Below are 18,119 nucleotides of genomic sequence, written 5' to 3' on the forward strand. Positions count from 1 at the left end.
TATTAATATTAATATTATAATAAAAGTGACCTCTACGGGCCTCCATACTGATATGCCTGCGTGCTATCCACACAGCCACCTTGACATCTCATCTACAGCCACACAACCAGCGCCTTTTTCATCTACGCCTGAGAGGCAGGATGAGGAAGCACTTACACAAAACACGGTCTAAGGGCTTTTCCAAAAAAGTAAACAGCGTCACATTTTCAGTACCAAAAGGCAGTTGCTGAGTCAAGGCCAAGAGAAGAAATAACTCTGGCCCATCCAATTCTGCACAGCAGCTTATGCGTGGAGAGGAGGACTGATGCAACTGAAATGGCAGAGCCTTGACTCTACAGATCTGTTTCTTTCTCTCCCATCATCTCTCTCTTTTTCCTCCATTTCTCTCCATCTTCCACTCTCTCTCTCTCTGATGAAGTAATGTGGGGAGAATCAATTAGGCCGGTGCCTTCAGTGGTCTGGCCAACAGAGTGCTGGGCTGCCACTGATCCCCGCCATCTTAATATTCCTGTCTGCCGGCCTGGCAGGACTCTTCTCTGGAGCAAGCGCTAATTAACACACGCCAGAGTCGCCGCTGACAAGAGCCACTGTGCATCCTGTGTGTTTATGGGAATAGTGTGTGTGTGTGTGTGTGTAGGGCAGCTTGTCAAGCCGCCCTACACACACACACACACACACACACACACACACACACACACACACACGCACACACACACACACACACACTCATCCCACTCATCCCATGACATGGTTGAAATGTGACTGAGTGTATCTGGTAACATACTTGGACATGTGTGTGCCTGTTATATACTTTTACTCGGAGAATGACTGAGGTAAAGATAATGTCACAAACCTATATAGCCTGTGCCTTACATTCTTCGTTACTGGCTACAGGAGTTGAAATGAGTCAGAAAAGAACCACACACACTCACACGCACCTGCCAAATGGACATCTTGAACCTGCGCATGCGCACACAAACACCTGCAAACACACCAGCACACACAGCTCATTAATAGCACACCACAGGAGAGGATGTGCTTCATATGCACCATTTCCCCACTTCATGTGGCCCAGCTGCCAGAGGTTCCCCGCAACCCAGCATGGCTGTGGCTACACCAGGCCAGTCTGCTCGCTCAGGTGTGAGGCCATCAACATCACCACCAACATCACCACCACCACCAGCAGCACCACCACCACCACCAGCAGCAGCAGCACCATCACCACCACCATCACCCACTGGACAGGACATCAGTTCTTCCCTGCGCAGCCAGATTCTAGACTTCCTGACGGGCAGATCACAGGCAGCACAGATTGATAATGTCACATCCTCGACACTGACCCTAGGTACGGGTGCCCCCAGGGATGTGTGGCCAGTCCTGTGCTGTGCACCCTGATGGAGACGGGTCGGCCCACAGAGCAGAGGTGACCTGACGTCACAGTGTGCTTCTCAACGTCAGCAAGACTCAGAGACGGCTTCTGTCCACACGTCAGCAGGACAATGAAAATGTCGTTTACGTGTTTACGCGTCCAGGTCCGTGTCCGCTCGAGGAGGTGGACTCGGGCACGGTACGGTTGGGCTTATCACACCTATACAAAGATTCTAGAGTACAGCAGCTCAACCATGCCTGGGTAGTTTGATAGTGTGCAGTGTGAGTGTGGACCATGAACGAGAGAGAACCGTACCCCGGCATGGTACACGTGAACCATGCCCAGTGTGAGTACGCCCTTAGTGTTTACAGTCGGCCCCGCTTACATTGTCCTTTTATTTATATATTCTATCTTACACTTAAGGCTTTAACTACTATTTTAATATTTTATTTAATATTTCTATTAAGTCACTCTGTGAAGTTGAGTTGGCTCCGAGCCTAATTTGATTGCTAATAGTCTCACATGCTGAGACAGGACGTGGTGATTGTGGTCCATTCTGACCTCCATTATGTTAGAATTGAGAACAATCTATCTATGCTGTGGCCTCCTCAGTGGCCAGAAGCCATTAGAAACCATTAAAATGGCTAACCACCTCAGCCATTAGAAGCCTTCCACTGTCATTATCACACACAGATTCCCCCACACACGTTGGTTTTCAAAAATATCAGCTTTTTTTTCTCCAGCGATCGCTTGAGCAGATTGTCCAGGTGTTTTAAGAAATCGTTGTCTCTGGAATGCAACGTTTTGATACCACAAGGACATTTTCAATTTATTTTCTCATCAGTGTCCTGCTGCTGCGGTCGCCTCTTGTCCTGCTGGTGACTATTAGCTGCCATGGACGGAGAGCCTCCGACAGCACAATGACCTGATTGGATTGAATTTCCACATTTAAGCTTGCACTCCACCTCCACGTTCACCATCTTGGTCAGCAAGAGCAAAATCGCCCAACCATGGTGACACGGGAAAAGTCCTCTCTCTCTCTCCGTGATGGGAAAGTGGACGAGGTGCAGGTAACCATTGAGTGGCAACTCGGGTAATTTCGGTTGGTAATGACCATGCCATTCAAAGAGAAAGTTACAGGCGTTTATGCCGAGCAAGGTGTTTCCATGTGTAGCGTTGTCACCGGTGGTTAGGGACATCGGCCCGGTGAGGTGACAGAGGCTGTAGTGGTGCCGTCAGGGGAGATTACGCTGTTATCTCTCCCTCCACAACACCTGGCCACACAACATCAGGAAGGGCCAGTCGGCACCCAGTGTGTCAGGAGAGGGCTGGAGACACCAGAGGAAAGCTGGTACGAGATGCACGAAGACCACAGACAGACCCGCACAAACACCCACTTAGAAACACACACACACACACACGCACACAGTTTCACCCCCTGGAGCCAAACATACAGCACCCACTGAGTTCTCTCTTTTTCTCATTTCCAGCGTCTCACACATTCACATTTCCCTCTCATTCAAGTCACTGTGGCGTACACAAACGATCACACCACCCACACTCCCTTCATTTTCTACTTCCTTATCCCTCCTACACACACACATACACACACACACACACACACAGACTAAAAAAAAGACACAACACACACACACACACACAAACCCCATACACACACAGACACAGACACACACACGCACACACACATACATGCACACACTCGCCGGGAGGGCTTGGTGGTGCCTCTCAGGCAGCTGGCCTGGCATAGGTGATTATATGCTAACGAGAGCGAGAGCTGCTTTAATTACACGTATCTGTCTAATGAGCTGAGCCCAAACAGAGAGAAAGAGAGAAAGAGAGAGAGAGAGAAAGAGAGAGAGAGAGAGAGCACGGAGGGGTCGAAGTGCCGCCGTGCCACCGCGGCACTCCACAGGTGCAGGCTGGCAGATGTGGGCACGCAGGACACGGCGCCACCGCCGGTTCCACCCGCTGCCAACTGCCGTCTGAGTTCGCTTAGCGCAACCTGTCTGCCAGACAAAGGAACGGGGAAAAAGTTTTGTCAGCCACACAGCTGCCAGAGGAACGAGCCGGCGAGCCGGCGACGCGCACAACGAATACGTCTCCGTGCCGATGAAAGTGAGAGGCAATGGAAACGCCGAAAAAGAATGAATGTCAAACAGTGTGGAGCAAATGACATTTAAACTACACTTAGATTTGCACTTTGACTGCCTTTTAAACTTGGAACACATGGGACCGTCATCAACACTGTGGTCATGTTTTCACAAATGTCATCATTATAATTAAAATGCTATATGCATACTACTTTACATTACATTACATTACATTACATTTAGCAGACACTTCTTGACCGAAGTGACTTACATATGTCAGCTATATTACAAGGGATCACATTGTCCCCGGAGCAACTTGGGGTTAAGCTCAAGGGCACAACGGTGGAAGCTGGGAATTGAACCGACAACTTTCAGGCTACTGCACGCTAGCCCAGCTCCTTAACCACTACACTACCACCGCCCAAACTTTAAACTTGGAACACATGGGACCGTGATCAACACTGTGGTCATGTTTTCACAAATGCTATCATTATAATTCAAATACTATATGCATACTACTTTTAACTGTTCCACATGGCAGCAGCCTTTCCATGTATTCTGATACCATGAAACAAGTAATTCCACACAGCTCAACCTGAGTATATGTGTCAAATGCAGATTAGCTGTGTACAGATTTTATAGAAGATTTATATCCTCCAAATGTAGTGTCCAGTGTTGGACTGAATTGTCATAGTGTGACATTATGCCATGAGGGGATATTTTCTTGGGCCCAATCATATTCTGCCAAATGCCCCAGCGAATGCTCAGCATGTTGCATCTATTTGTCCGTAGATGGTACGTACTGACAACAAAAAACGGAGAGCAAGTGTACAGACCTTCTCTGCTACGTTACATACAGTACTGACAACAAACCAGACGATGAAAATAGGTCAATCTCAGGCAGCTGACCACCAAACAGATATTCATGAGGTGGACTATTAAGAAAGGACAGCCAACCTATGACATCACAAGAGTGAGCGAATGAATGTAGAAACCAAAGGGACCACTCATGAAGAAAAGGAGTAGAGGTGGCAGGAAGCAGATCTGACAGGAAGTGAGGCAAAGCAGAGCTAGCAGGCCTGAGCAGTGACACACGCATAACAGTGCAGGTCTCTTTTGATTGGGGTAATTAAGAGAGGGAGAAAAACCAGACCAAACAAAGATGCATCTTTATGGAGCTCCTGCTAACCGGAGAGTCACTCATTAGCCCAGCAGGGTAATTAGCAAGATGCCGCAGTCCTCGTTAAGGCGAAGTCATAATCGTAAACAAACGGTGGCGAGCTGTAGGTGGCATCCCTTCAGTAATGAACTGCCACTGTTCTCTGCTGAAACGACTTATCAAAAACACACACAAACATGAATGACACATTCAGGCTCTCACACACACAGACACACACACACACACACACTTTACACAGAGATACTTGCACACACTCACACGAATATGGCATGAATCATTCACATACTGTACACACTCACTCACACACAAACACATTCACATTCACACAAACACACACACAAACAAACTAAGTGCTTGAATAAAAGGCCGCTCTTCAAATGACACGTTTCTGTACAGCAAGAAAGGGCCCATCACCCCACCACTGCCACCCCCACCCCTAGACCTCAACCCTTAAGGCCACTTCGTCCAGCTCTTTAATCTGAGAGCAATGAGCAGGGAGCGGTGCCCCTCTAGACCTGGCCACCGAGCATCTCTCCAGCCTTCACAGACACGCTCCCTTAATGACTAATTGACCCTGGCAAGATGTCTAAGTGCACATTCGCCACGAGAATGCGGCGGTGTGGGCGCAGACCTATCCAATCAGAAGTGCAACGCTCGTCGTCTGGAGCGCATATTCCGAGAAATGTCATATGAAATAGACAGCAAAGCATGGCCGCAAGTAGAGAACTTCCATCGGTTACTCAGACAAATGCCTGTGTGGCAGGAAGCTGGGGCTTGCAATAGGTGTGTGTGTGTGTGTGTGTGTGTGGGGGGGGGGGGGGGGCACTTCAATTGCTGACAAGCGGGGGTCAGTGGAGATCAAACACAATTTCGTCTCCAATTATGATGCAGTGAGATAGGTGGGAGGGTGGTCGCTATTATCACTAGCAGTGTGTTAGGCAGAGGTGTGAGGGAGAACCCTCAGGGAGAGATGAAATCTCCAGCGCAACGCTGATCCCCTTTAAAACCAGTCACGGCACATCAAGACACCTGAGCACCCCTACAACCAGTTCACTCTCCAAACTTGGTGCTCCATGAATACATAACACACACACCTAAATGTGGGAGACAGAGAGACAGGAACAGGGAAGAAAAGGAGGGAATGAGAAGAAAAAAGGAAAGGTGTGTGTGTGTGTGTGTGTGTGTGTGTGTGTGTGTGTGTGTGTTACCTGAAGCACCGGCCGCTGGACGCCCAGGACCTTCATGGTGTCGGCGCTGGCCAGGATCTTGAGCGGATCGGCCACCTTGGTGACGGTCTCGATCTCCTTGTTGGTCTCGGTGCGCACCTGGTTGAGGAAGAGGTCGTTGATGTAGTAGGTGAGGAAGGTGCGCAGCTGGCACTGCTTGGCCTGGCCAGGGCCCATGTTCTGCTCCACCTCCTGGATGAACCTGCACAGGGACCACAAGCAGAGCACATCTTCAGAAAAGGAGACCCTTCTTATTTACACCATCCACAGCTGATGTAGATCATTGTTTATTTGATGGGGACAAATAAGAGACAATGAACCAAGCATAGGCTTGGTCAACCCAGCAGACCATCAGCAAGTGTTTGAATATGGCCGATGTGTGACCAGAGAGCACTCGGGGTGCTGCTGAGACACTTCCCATGTCACCTCATACTTAGGGTGCTGTAGTGCCACGGTGCTGTGTGATAACGCAAGGAGAGCATGAGAGCTTCAGAAAATGAGACTTCTTTAAATATACCATTCACATACCATTCAGAAAATGAGACTTCTTTAAATATACCATTCACATACCATTCAGAAAATGAGACTTCTTTAAATATACCATTCACATACCATTCAGAAAATGAGACTTCTTTAAATATACCATTCACATACCATTCAGAAAATGAGACACTTCTTTAAATATACCATTCACAGATCATTCTTTTTTTGATGGGGACAGATACAGTGTACAGACAAACTGAGGACAGCTATTTGATTGAAGTATCATAGTGCTAAATGCTCATTTGCAACAGCCATCGCTAGATGGGTTAGTGAAACATTTGGGGAATCTGAAACGGGGAAGATAATTATTTTCACCATTTCTTTAAAAAAAAAAAGATTGAACAGTGATGAGAACTACAACAGTGATGCAAAGCTTTAAAAGAAGCGTTTAAAAAGACCCCCATCAGACCTGAAAATGCTACTGTAAATCATTTTACAAATGCTCTAGGAGTCATCTACATGTATTTCCAAGCATTACTTGCATGGTGCATCATCAAACCAAAGATATACTCCACAACTGCACTGACACAACAAAAAGCCACACCACTCTGTAGACACTCTAGTGAGTGTCAGTTAACATATTCATAAACCTTCCGCTAAACAGTGTTTGTAATGGTGCTTTTAGCTGCTTTTAACAGCTTGACATGCTTCAGCTCCATGCTTTGCCCAATTTGGGAAAAAAAGTTCTCAAATTGGGCAATGGAAAAAAATGTGTGTGATATGTGTGATAAAAATGTGTGATAATGAACTCAAAGGCACTCTCCCCACATACGGTTTGGGTCAGTGTGGAATTGTGATAACATGAGTGAAAAAGTAAAAAAAAAATTAATTAAGAATTAACCATCACCCAATATGTGTATTTAAATAAAGTTGGATTAGTGATAGAAGTGACTGTGTAGAGGTGACTGACATTTCTGTGACAGACCCAATTAAAAGGCAGTGGACTGATGAGACTGGACGTGACTTTGGGAGAGGGGACAGGCTGTCCCACATAAGCGGAGCCGAGGAGTTCATAAGCGCGGCCTGTGCGCTTGCAGGGGAAGGGTGATTGATCACCAAGCAGCTAGCGCTGCACCTTAGCCTTGCCGCTAAAGTGCTTGACTCAGCAGTGCTTCCATCCAATTAGTCGACCATGGGCCGTGAGGGGAGTGAGCCACGTTGAGTGAGTCTGCGTGTCTGTGTGTGTGTGTGTGTATGTGTGTGTGTTGAGAGTGTGTGTAAGTCTGTTAAGTGAGTTTGTGTATACGTTGTGTTTATGGCTACATGTCAGATTTTATCTAAAAAAGAGGAACAAAATGCCAGCCAGAGAAGCTAACGCATATCCAAGGCAACCGTGTGCATACAAAGTATGCTCAACACAGTTGAGCACTCAGAGGATGTCTCGATAATGCCATGCAAACTCTGTAGCTTATTCATCATCATTTTTCTCCTTGCGTGTGCTGCAAATCTGTGGAACTCAAATTTCATTATGCGCTAACGAGTCATTAGCATCAGGATAATTTCTTTTCAGTGCCACGTGTGAATGGAGACAGCATACATGGACATGACACGAGGAGCGCGCTCCACGGAGAAAGGTCCATTATTTGTTGTATTGTCCCAAGCGCTCGCGGGAGTGATTGATATTGGCCGCGAGTGGGCAGATGGATCGGTTCGGAACGCAGCGCTAATTCTGGCGTAATGGGCAGAGGGGGGGGGGGGGGGGGGGGGCGACGAGCTGCTTTGTTTGCACACACCGCCATCTGGCCGAGAGCCTCGGGTCCCTGATGAGGACCTTTGCTTGGATGGGCCTCATGATCAAGTCATTGCCTTCTGGACCCCTTGACACATTAAGTTAGCATTCTAAATGCTAAGCCTTACAGGCAATCTCTCATAGGTTAAAGCGCTAGTCATAAGCACACGATTGTGACTTTCCGAAATCAACAGAGACTGCACTATGACTACACTGACATCCACAGCAAACATCTCTAGATGATCAATCGATGGACTCAAGAGAAGGGGAAGAGAAGCTTCATATCTCCTCCTGGTTTCCGTATGCACAGACTCACATACTTCAAACGAGTACAAGTTTGTCTCATCTCCTTTCAACGCCCTCTCTCCTCCCTCTGTCTAAAGTTTATTAGACTTTTCCTGGTATCCAAGGAGATGTCTTACTTCAGCAGAACAATCACGAATGTTCTCCCTTTCAACTCGATGAACTCACAGAGAAGAGTTCATACACGCCGTGTGATAGATGGAAAAGTCTGAGCTTTGGAGGAGTGACATGAATCTGCCAATCAACTAAGGCAAACAATTAGAAACAAATAACCATTCAAACCCAACAATAGATCACTGAAATCCTCCTGACAGAGAACAATAATCTAATCAAGAGGCATGCTATGCAGAAGCACAGAAAATATAAAAACATCAAGGTCAAGCTTCATCTATCACTTGCTTGTACACTGGCTGGAAAAAAAATGGTTAACATGACACAGAACCACTTCCCGTGTGCCTGTTTCCGGTTCTGTGGTGAATGCCGCATGGCTCTCATGGCTGCAAGAGCCTAGAGAACATAATGGCCAACAGCAGGCAACACAGGCAACTGAACACAAATAGACACGGAGGGATTTGTTTATGGAAGCCTCACGCACAGAGACAAACAGAAAGCAACCCATGGCACATTGCCCATTTCTACCCCTTCCATGCTAAATGATTAATATGCTAGCAATGCTACCTCTGACAGCATCCAGGACAAGTGTGAACTCCATATGGAAAACACAACTGCACTAGTTCTTCCATTTTCTACTACTACTACTACTACACCTAAGTGAGAACCACAAATAATTGTTTGTGAAAACTTTGGTGAGTCCATGCTACTTGATACAGTGTTTGCTCATCTTTCATCTCTGCCTGACCAGCAAATACCAATCACAGTTTGACCACAGAAAACACTGTCTGTTGCTATGCAACAGGCGAGAGAATGTCTCACACTTGTTTTCTGACTTCTGAGAGGATGTGGTCCAGGAAAGTTTGGGACTTCATTCACAGCATGACAGAGAGAAAGTGAACTCTTTCTGTAGATCTTTTGATCAGACGTGTCGAGAACTTTTGCCCTTTGGAGTTGGACATTTTGTCACGTCCACCGCACACATTCAAAAAAGGGCGTCTCTGGGGGAGATCCCGCCGAGGGCCGGTGCACCGACAGGCCAGTGTTTGAAAAACTGGGGCCTCAAGTTGAAGCCCGTCTTTGAGCACCGAGACTGAGTGCAGGTTGGGGGCACAGGTGGGGGGGGGGCTGGGGTTGCAAGCTGGCCTCTCCTGTCCTCTCCAACAGCCTCACAAGGGAGACACCGCAGTTAATAGGGAGAGCCTTGAGAGAGCCAGACTCGGTGTGACGGGCATTTGACAGCAATTCTCGTACAGCTCAGATGACAACATTGACGCCCAAAGACATGGCTGATGAAACATGTGCATAGAGATGTCAGATGGTGCACCGCCTGAAGCACACGTTCCACACGGGCAGTGTGCCAGTCTAGTTAATAAGCTAATGTGTTGTCCTGGAGCATTTCAACTCCTCTGGTATCATCCAACCTCCTCAAACACAGAGGCTAGAATATAGTTTTTTCTTTCTGCCGGATTACAAGCATCTCTGAACTGACCACATTTCAGCCCTCTAGTTCTCTTGATATCCCTTAGAAACACAACCAAGCCCTAGCACCAGGTCGTGTGAAGTTGTGTGCAAAAGTAGATCAATATAGAATGAAAATATGAGTGCTTTAGACTATTATTTGCCAAGGTATGCCCATGCGTTTTGTAAAAATGCCTATGGATACTCCCCATAGGACTTTTTGTTATCCAAAATGCAAACTGACAATCAAATGCTTACTGCACATGGTGTATAACATTACTATGCTACATAGCAATATGGTGCATACAATTGATTTAGAATGTTCGGGGGAGGTGGGGGAGGGGGGGTAACCGTCCCTCCAGCGGGACACTGAAAGTTATGTGGTTTTAATAGTTAATTCAGTTAATTATTTCAAAAATGACCAAAAAAAGAATGATAGGAAAAAATTAGAGGCACTGTGCATCATATAATGGCACTGGAGGAGTCATAGTGAAAAGCCGTTATGGTTGTCACAGGGCATGGGCCATCCCTGCCTGTGAAAATGTAATTATGGAGCGAAGCCAATCTAGATAGATAGATAGATAGATAGATAGACAGATAGACAGATAGACAGATAGATAGATAGATAGATAGATAGATAGATAGATAGACAGATAGACAGATAGACAGATAGACAGATAGATACTTTATTGATCCCCAGGGGATATTCAAGTGAGAAGAGCAGAAGAAGAGAAGAAAATCTAAGAGCAGAGACGCCACATCAGCCCACACTGCCACCCAGCTCTGGTGTTCAGACCGGGACGTGTGACCCGCACCACCAGTCCAGCTGGTCTGTAGTGTTGTGCAGCACCGGAGCCCAGGAGCGCGAGATGGGAAGAGTGGGTGGGGAAGAAGAGTAGCAGGGGGTGCATAACTCTACGGATAATAAGGGGATTATGGCAGATAATTAGAGATGAGTTCCAGCACTTTCTTGGGGGGGGTGGTGGTGGTGGTGGGGGGGGGGGGTCCTGGGGGGTAGGCGGGGAGGCCAGAATTACAGCGCCATGATTGGGACCAAATGGCAGACGTAATTGTTCATCGAGAGGCAATCTTCATCTGTCCGGCGGCTAATGAGACTGACACGAGACGGAGGGGTGGAGTGTGTGTGTTGTGGGGGGAATCCACAGAGGGCAACAGAATGAAGAGTGATGATCATAACCCCCGACAGGAGTAAACAAGTGTGTGTGTGTGTGTGTGCATGTATGTGTGTATGTCTATGCCGCAATGCTAATATGGATAGATTTGCCCCATTATCTGGTCGATGCGTGACTGCGTGTGGATACATCTTAAACACATGCAAGTTTTCCCGCGAGCACAAGTGCTATTGAACGCAGAATTTGTCCTTCTTGCAAATTCATTCCCGCCACTATTGGAAACGCTACTTGTTTTAATCAGTGTTTAAAATGATCACCAAGATGGGTCGACAGTCACGCGGGGAAGCAAGTTGTTGCTTCCGAAGGCATACCGAAAGGCCTTTTTCTAACTGCACTGAGCTCCCAGTGAAAGGCGTTCACTCTCTTCCCCACCCTCCCCCTGTGGTGCGTGTCTCCCCTCAATCATGCGCTGCCTCGCTAGTCGTACGCGAAGCCCAGTTTATTAACACTGCCTGGCGTTGATTGCGCCACGGATTGTAATTAACTGTCATTAGGGAGCAGATGTCAGTGCCTTAGGCCTGATGCTTGCCCTCCCTGTGTGTTTGTACAGGAAAGTCACAGCAAAACAACATGCACCATTCATCAGTCTGCACAGGATGAACAATTACACTGTTAGTAATTAAGCTAGTCAGGTTACATACATAAGGAAATACATACATATTTTGCCATTCTTTTCAGACTCGTTAATCAAGTCCCAGGCACACTGTGGAACTAATAGTGATGGGCTCAATAAGTGGCTCAAAATGATGATCAACTAAATGTAAAAACATTGGAGATAATACTGCTTAAACTACTGCTAAAACATTTACTGTCCTTGTGTTGTTTTTATCTCTTGACACAGTTTAAGCCTAGTCATGCTTGTGTATTTGAAATGGGCATATTGATTTTGCTGTTTTCAAACTACAAACACGCCTTTAATAATGAAGCAAATGCTACAAGACCAAGGTGTTTGCGATTTATAGTGCCTTTAGTATCAGCAGAGTGAAATCACAGATTTGACGCGCCAGAACATTTGAGCTTTATGCCGCATGCGACATCACTTTTGTTTTAATACAACACATGCTACCATGGCAACTTTTTAATGATGTACCGCCTGCTAAGCCATTGCAGCTGTCTAGAACAAAAAAATAAAGACAAAATAGAAAGTATACCCAAATAGATAAATAAAACAATTAAAGCTTGCTTTTCTTTCCATCCTAAAAGAATGCCTCAGTATGTTTACAAAGGGCTTATTACGAGTTAATACCGGGCTGAAGTGAGCAGAAGGAGCCACTAGATGGCACTGTGTCAACTCGCTCTGCACCGTGCTCTGCACTGCGCCATCTGTGCGAGCCATCCAGGCAACCCCAGCAGAGAGGGAAAGGCTTTGAAAAGTGGCATTAAGATTCCATTTAGTGGGTTACAATCTAAACTTCGGGCTGCCGTGTGATGTGCTTTGCTTCTCTTTCTCTTTCAGTGCCGCACACAAAGATACTGAGAAAGAGAGAGAGGGAGGGAGGGAGGGAGGGAGAGAGAGAGAGAGAGAGAGAGAGAGAGAGAGAGAGAGAGAGAGAGAGAGAGAGAGAGAGGGAGGGAGAAAGAGAGACGGAGAGAGAGGGAGAGAGAGAAATAAATATGGCTGGCCCACACACACGCCCACAGGCCAGGACCAGAGCGGACCCCCCGCCGTCTGCTGCGTCTCTCACCCCTACACATTTAAGACACACACACACACACACACACACACACACTGATGCACACATTGTTGGCACACACTGGCACACACAAGCACACACAATCTCAGCATTTCAAATAATGAATGCAGAGATGGGAGAAGCCAGAGCAGAGCCTTCTAATTAAAATACATGTGGGCGGAATAGTGTGTGCGGATTTGTATGTGTGTGTTTTTGTGCCCGTCTATGGACATGTTAGGGATGTCAGAACATTTTTGTTATTTAAACTCTATTTAAACTCTATTTAACTTTATAAAGTAGCCTATTGGTGGTGCTACTAAATCCACTTCATTTATGACTCCCGACTGCAATATACAATTCAGTCTGCGAAAATAAGCATCACAAACTAATGACTAATGGACCACTTTGAAATATTATACGGGAATGTTACAGATCTGTGTCTGTTAGATGCATGCATTCAGACAATAAAACACAGACAAAAGGCTTACTAACACAAATATCAGACATCTGTGGGTGTTTGTCTGACGGTCTGTCTGTCAGGGCATGTTGCACACATACTGGTCAGAGGTGTAAAATGGTGCGTGTGTATGAATATAGGGAGAAGATCGACCTATACAATGTGTGTGTGTGTGTGTGTGTGTGTGTGTGTGTGTGTGTGTGTAGCACTGTCGGTGGAGATTCCGGCCCAATTAAAGCAGGTAAGATTTATCACAGGAGCGCCAGGAGTCCAGACTCCCTGATTCCTGAAGTCAACAGGAAATGAGCTCGCCTCTTTTAGCTGATGCCGCGCCACGCCACGCCACAGTGACAAATGACCCCCGGGATCCGCCCACTTACCCCCTCTCTTCATCACTCCCCCACCTCCCCCCTTCCTCTCACCTCCCTCCCCTTGTGCAGTTACAGCCCCCATCACACCTACCCAGCCCATTACCCCCCCCCCCCCACACACACACACACACACACACACACACACACACACCCACACCCACACACACTGAGCCGGTCAAAACAAACACCATGCAGACATACACACAACCACAACACCGCTTTGTACAGTCGAACACCACCACCAATTCAACGAGCTACACACACAAAGGGCCCACCATGTCCCCGGTCTCCTTAAAGCAGCATGAGCAGTGGTTTGTTTTCAGCCAGACGAGGCCTCTTTTATTGCCCTGCTGAATGGAGACTTGGATACATGGTGGGGGTACTGCTGTTGTACTTTGGGGTGCTCTATAAATTGCACCATTAACGAAGGGTTTGCAGGGGGGTGGCAGAGGGGCATTTAGCGTGGGTGGGTGTGTGTGTGTGTGTGTGGGGGGGGGTAGTATTGAGGCAGAATTGTCAGCTGTGTTGTTTTGCCCATGCTGGCTGGAGTAACTGGAGACAAGGCTGAAAGAGCGAGCAGGTGACCGCTGAGTCTAATGGGGAGCCTGCAGAGGAGAGACAGGTGACCGACAGAGGAACAATTGGAGGGCCCCTCTGCCAGACGACCTCATCAAGCCCCCTTCCGCTGCCAACAAATCGCCCCAAATGGCCAGGGTCATTTCCTCTGGCCCACTTAATGAGACAGCAGAGTTTGGGTAGTGGGGAGTTACAGTATACATTTATTAAACAGAGAAAAGACAAATGGGCAGATAAAAAGAGGGAGAGGGAGAGAGAGAGAGAGAGAGAGAGAGAGAGAGCAAGATAGATAGATAGAGAGAGAGAGAGAGAGAGAGAGAGAGAGAGAGAGAGAGAGAGAGAGAGAGAGAGAGAGAGAGAGAGAGAGAGAGAGAGAGAGAGAGAGAGAGAGCGAGAGAGAGAGAGAGTACAAGTGATAGACCAGAAAGGCAAAACAAGAGGATGCAGAAAGAATGAGGACAAGAGAAAAGGGAAGAGGAGAGGAGAGAAAGAGAGGCTAGTGATTCTCTTCTTGGGGCCTGAGGAGGTGGAAGACGGAGCGTGCTCAGTGTGCGCTGGCTAAACGGACATCCCTCCTGTACGGCAGCATGCACCAATTACCGCCCAGCAAACACACACACACACACACACACACACTGGCCACACTTTTACAGCAGCTGGCCGGGAGGGTGGGTTAGAGGGTCAGAGTAAAGAGATGACTTAATTACACCCCAGGCTCTTTGGTAGAAAAGGACGCGCTCAACAAAGGCAAAACAAGAGTGGCGCAGAAATGGAAATCATTCCATGCGAGCGCGCCGGCAGACAAAAGCCATGCGCTCACCCACTGCTGCTTGTGGTGGCTGAGTTGGCGTCGGAGTAGGAGGAGGAAGATGATGTGTAAATCCATTAACAGTCTCTCCGCTAACGGTCACTGTCCACTGCCTTCCCAGCTGGTGCCCACGCGGTTGGGACTAGAAGCGGAGGATTTGCAGATACGGAGAGGCCTAGAGGAGTCTGCACACGCTCTGTCTCAGTCAACGCAAGACACCTGTTTCTAACTGGGAGCTCATCTCACACAGTCTGCCACTCCAAAAAGAACCTCCGATGGGCTCATAGGCAACAACAACTAACGTGAATGGAAAAACACATCTTTTCTCTCAATCTGTTCCTGTGGTTGACTGTTAGCTTGAGTTGTGTTTTAGCTTTAAGTCTGTACCCGACTACCCTGACAAGTGACTCTCTTCCTCCATATAGGCAAAGGGTGAGAGGAAGTGAGTGAGTCTTGGCCAGCCTGATCTGTCCCCTTAACCTGGGTGACATTCACTGAAGTGCGAGTTGACCGGACGAGCGCACTTCAGGGAGGGCAGACCGCGAGGACTATCGACCCGCCGCCGAGGGTCGATGGCAAAGCGAAAACACGACGGACGGAAAGTTCTGGCTCTGTCTGCTTCCCCTCTGTCCCCTGGTGGCTTGAGCTGGGCTGGGGCTACTGGGGAAAGGTTCCGGATGCCGATAGTGCTTGGCCAATGCGACGGGATGACTCAGCGATGCTGCTCCTATCGACCCTGGGAGCCCTTTGAGACCCCGGCTCAACAGCCTCTTTGAAGGAGAGAGCCACGGGCCATGCTTAACCCAAATGCGAGAGGACAACACACACACACACACACACACACACACACACACACACACACAAACACAAACACAAACACACAAATCTTGAGAGTGCACATTGAAACACACATTGAGACTACGTGTCATCATCTAAGGGGCCTGGAAGGAAGGGCTTGCAGACGGTTTGGGCAACAATAAATGTTTAAATGAAGCACTCTAAAAATGAAGCTGCGGACGCAGTCAGCGCATATAAAACCCATTTGGTGGACACAGGCCCTAATAGAACTAAACCCTTATGCAGTATGCTGCCACCTGGCCCACTGTCACATTCCTTTACCAGGGGACAAACACCCATCATATTTACAAACAGAACGCCTGAGCAAATATCTTTGGCTCTGTCTGCACACATCACAGGACTCAATGTGCCATCTTGCCATTAATTCATGCTCTGTGTCTGTTTTATCCCCTTCACTTTGCAACACTTGCTCCCTCATGGCCACCTAGACACACAGTCCCAACCCTCCCCTGCCTCTCACACACCCAGACTCCTTGGGGTTCACCTTCCCATCACGCTTTAATAAAACACACCACTTTCACTGTCCATGTCGTTCCTGTCTCTACCAACTCCCTCCTACACTAACACCCCCCGCACCACTCGTTTTCTCTCTCTCTCTGGTGTAGTCTCTCCTTTTCCTCTCCTCCGGCAGCCATTCAGCGGGCCCTTATTTCTCCACAGGCGGCCCCAATCCTCTGGCCCAGGCAGTAAATTGAAATGGGTTAGAGGTGCGGGTGCAGGCTGATTGAATCTGAAAAGAAAACTGCCATAAAAATAAGCCAGGCAGAGGGGGGGCCGTAATACGGGCGGCCGGTGACAAGAGACAACGTTGACTGCGCAGGTGTTTGGGGCGAGAGACGCCCATGGACGGAGGAAAGGGGAAAGTGGGGGTGGGGGGGGGGGGGGGGGGGTGGATACCGAGAGGAGGGGGCGGCTGGAGGCAATTTTGAAAATATTTGCTCAACTTCACAGCCGCTTGCACTGTGGGGGGAAGAAAGTGAGCTATTTCAAGAGCCCCTGGTGGCGGCCCCTTTCTCCCTCATCGCTCTTTCATGCCCAGCACATCACTTAGTGATGTGGGCTTTAGATGAGGCCTCGCCTTTGCACAATGACCCCAGAGCGGTGGGAGACGTGTGGGGAAGGTAATGGCACATTTCAGATTTTCCACGGCCTGGCCGTGATGATCACCTTTTGCTGACTTTCCACGGACGGGTGTCCATCCCAGCGGGGGAGGGGTGGGTGGATGTGGACGGTGCTTCTTTGAGCTTTAAGGCCTCCCGTGAGAAGAATTGGGATGGTTGGGCAGATAGAGGGGGAAAGAAAGTGACCGATGTGTGGGGGCTTGGAGTTATGGTGTGGGGTTTGGAGTTATGGTGTGGGGTTTGGAGTTATGGTGTGGGGTTTGGAGTTATGGTGTGGAGTTATGGTGTGGGGTTTGGAGTTATGGTGTGGAGTTTATGGTGTGGGGTTTGGAGTTATGGTGTGGGGTTTGGAGTTTGGAGTTATGGTGTGGGGTTTGGAGTTATGGTGTGGGGCTTGGAGTTATGGTGTGGAGTTATGGTGTGGGGTTTGGAGTTATGGTGTGGGGTTTGGAGTTATGGTGTGGGGCTTGGAGTTATGGAGTTATGGTGTGGGGCTTGGAGTTATGGTGTGGGGCTTGGAGTTATGGTGTGGGGCTTGGAGTTATGGTGTGGGGCTTGGAGTTATGGTGTGGGGCTTGGAGTTATGGTGTGGGGCTTGGAGTTATGGAGTTATGGTGTGGGGCTTGGAGTTATGGTGTGGGGCTTGGAGTTATGGTGTGGGGCTTGGAGTTATGGAGTTATGGTGTGGGGCTTGGAGTTATGGTGTGGGGCTTGGAGTTATGGTGTGGGGCTTGGAGTTATGGTGTGCTGCCTGTGGGTGTTCTACTGCGGGGGCTCCTGGAAGCACTGTCTTGGAAAACCTGAAGCCGATGCTGACCTTTTCCACCGTTACAAAAGTGACCACGTGAACATGTGATGTGTGGTCATGTGAGGCCATTACAAGTATGTGTACGATATCCAGTCATGCTAACCTTTTTCACTGCAAGCGAACAGCCACAAAAGTGACAGCCAAGACATGCTGTTCTGGTCTGTGTGTAATGGTCCACATGAACATGTAATGTATAACTGTATGTGTATGTGTATGTGTGT

The 18,119-nt window shown here is 48.1% G+C and overlaps 1 protein-coding gene across 1 annotated transcript in view; it reads right to left on the reverse strand.

Annotated features, from left to right (window-relative positions):
• exoc4 (exocyst complex component 4) overlaps positions 1-18,119 on the reverse strand; it is a 119,554-nt gene that overhangs the window by 40,200 nt on the left and 61,235 nt on the right. Inside the window, exon 11 of the mRNA XM_042079565.1 lies at positions 5,869-6,088. Coding sequence (XP_041935499.1) covers positions 5,869-6,088 — 220 coding nt within the window. The remainder of the gene's footprint in view (positions 1-5,868; positions 6,089-18,119) is intronic.

Source organism: Alosa sapidissima, chromosome 22 (assembly GCF_018492685.1).
Source record: "Alosa sapidissima isolate fAloSap1 chromosome 22, fAloSap1.pri, whole genome shotgun sequence".
Lineage (NCBI taxonomy): Eukaryota > Metazoa > Chordata > Actinopteri > Clupeiformes > Clupeidae > Alosa > Alosa sapidissima.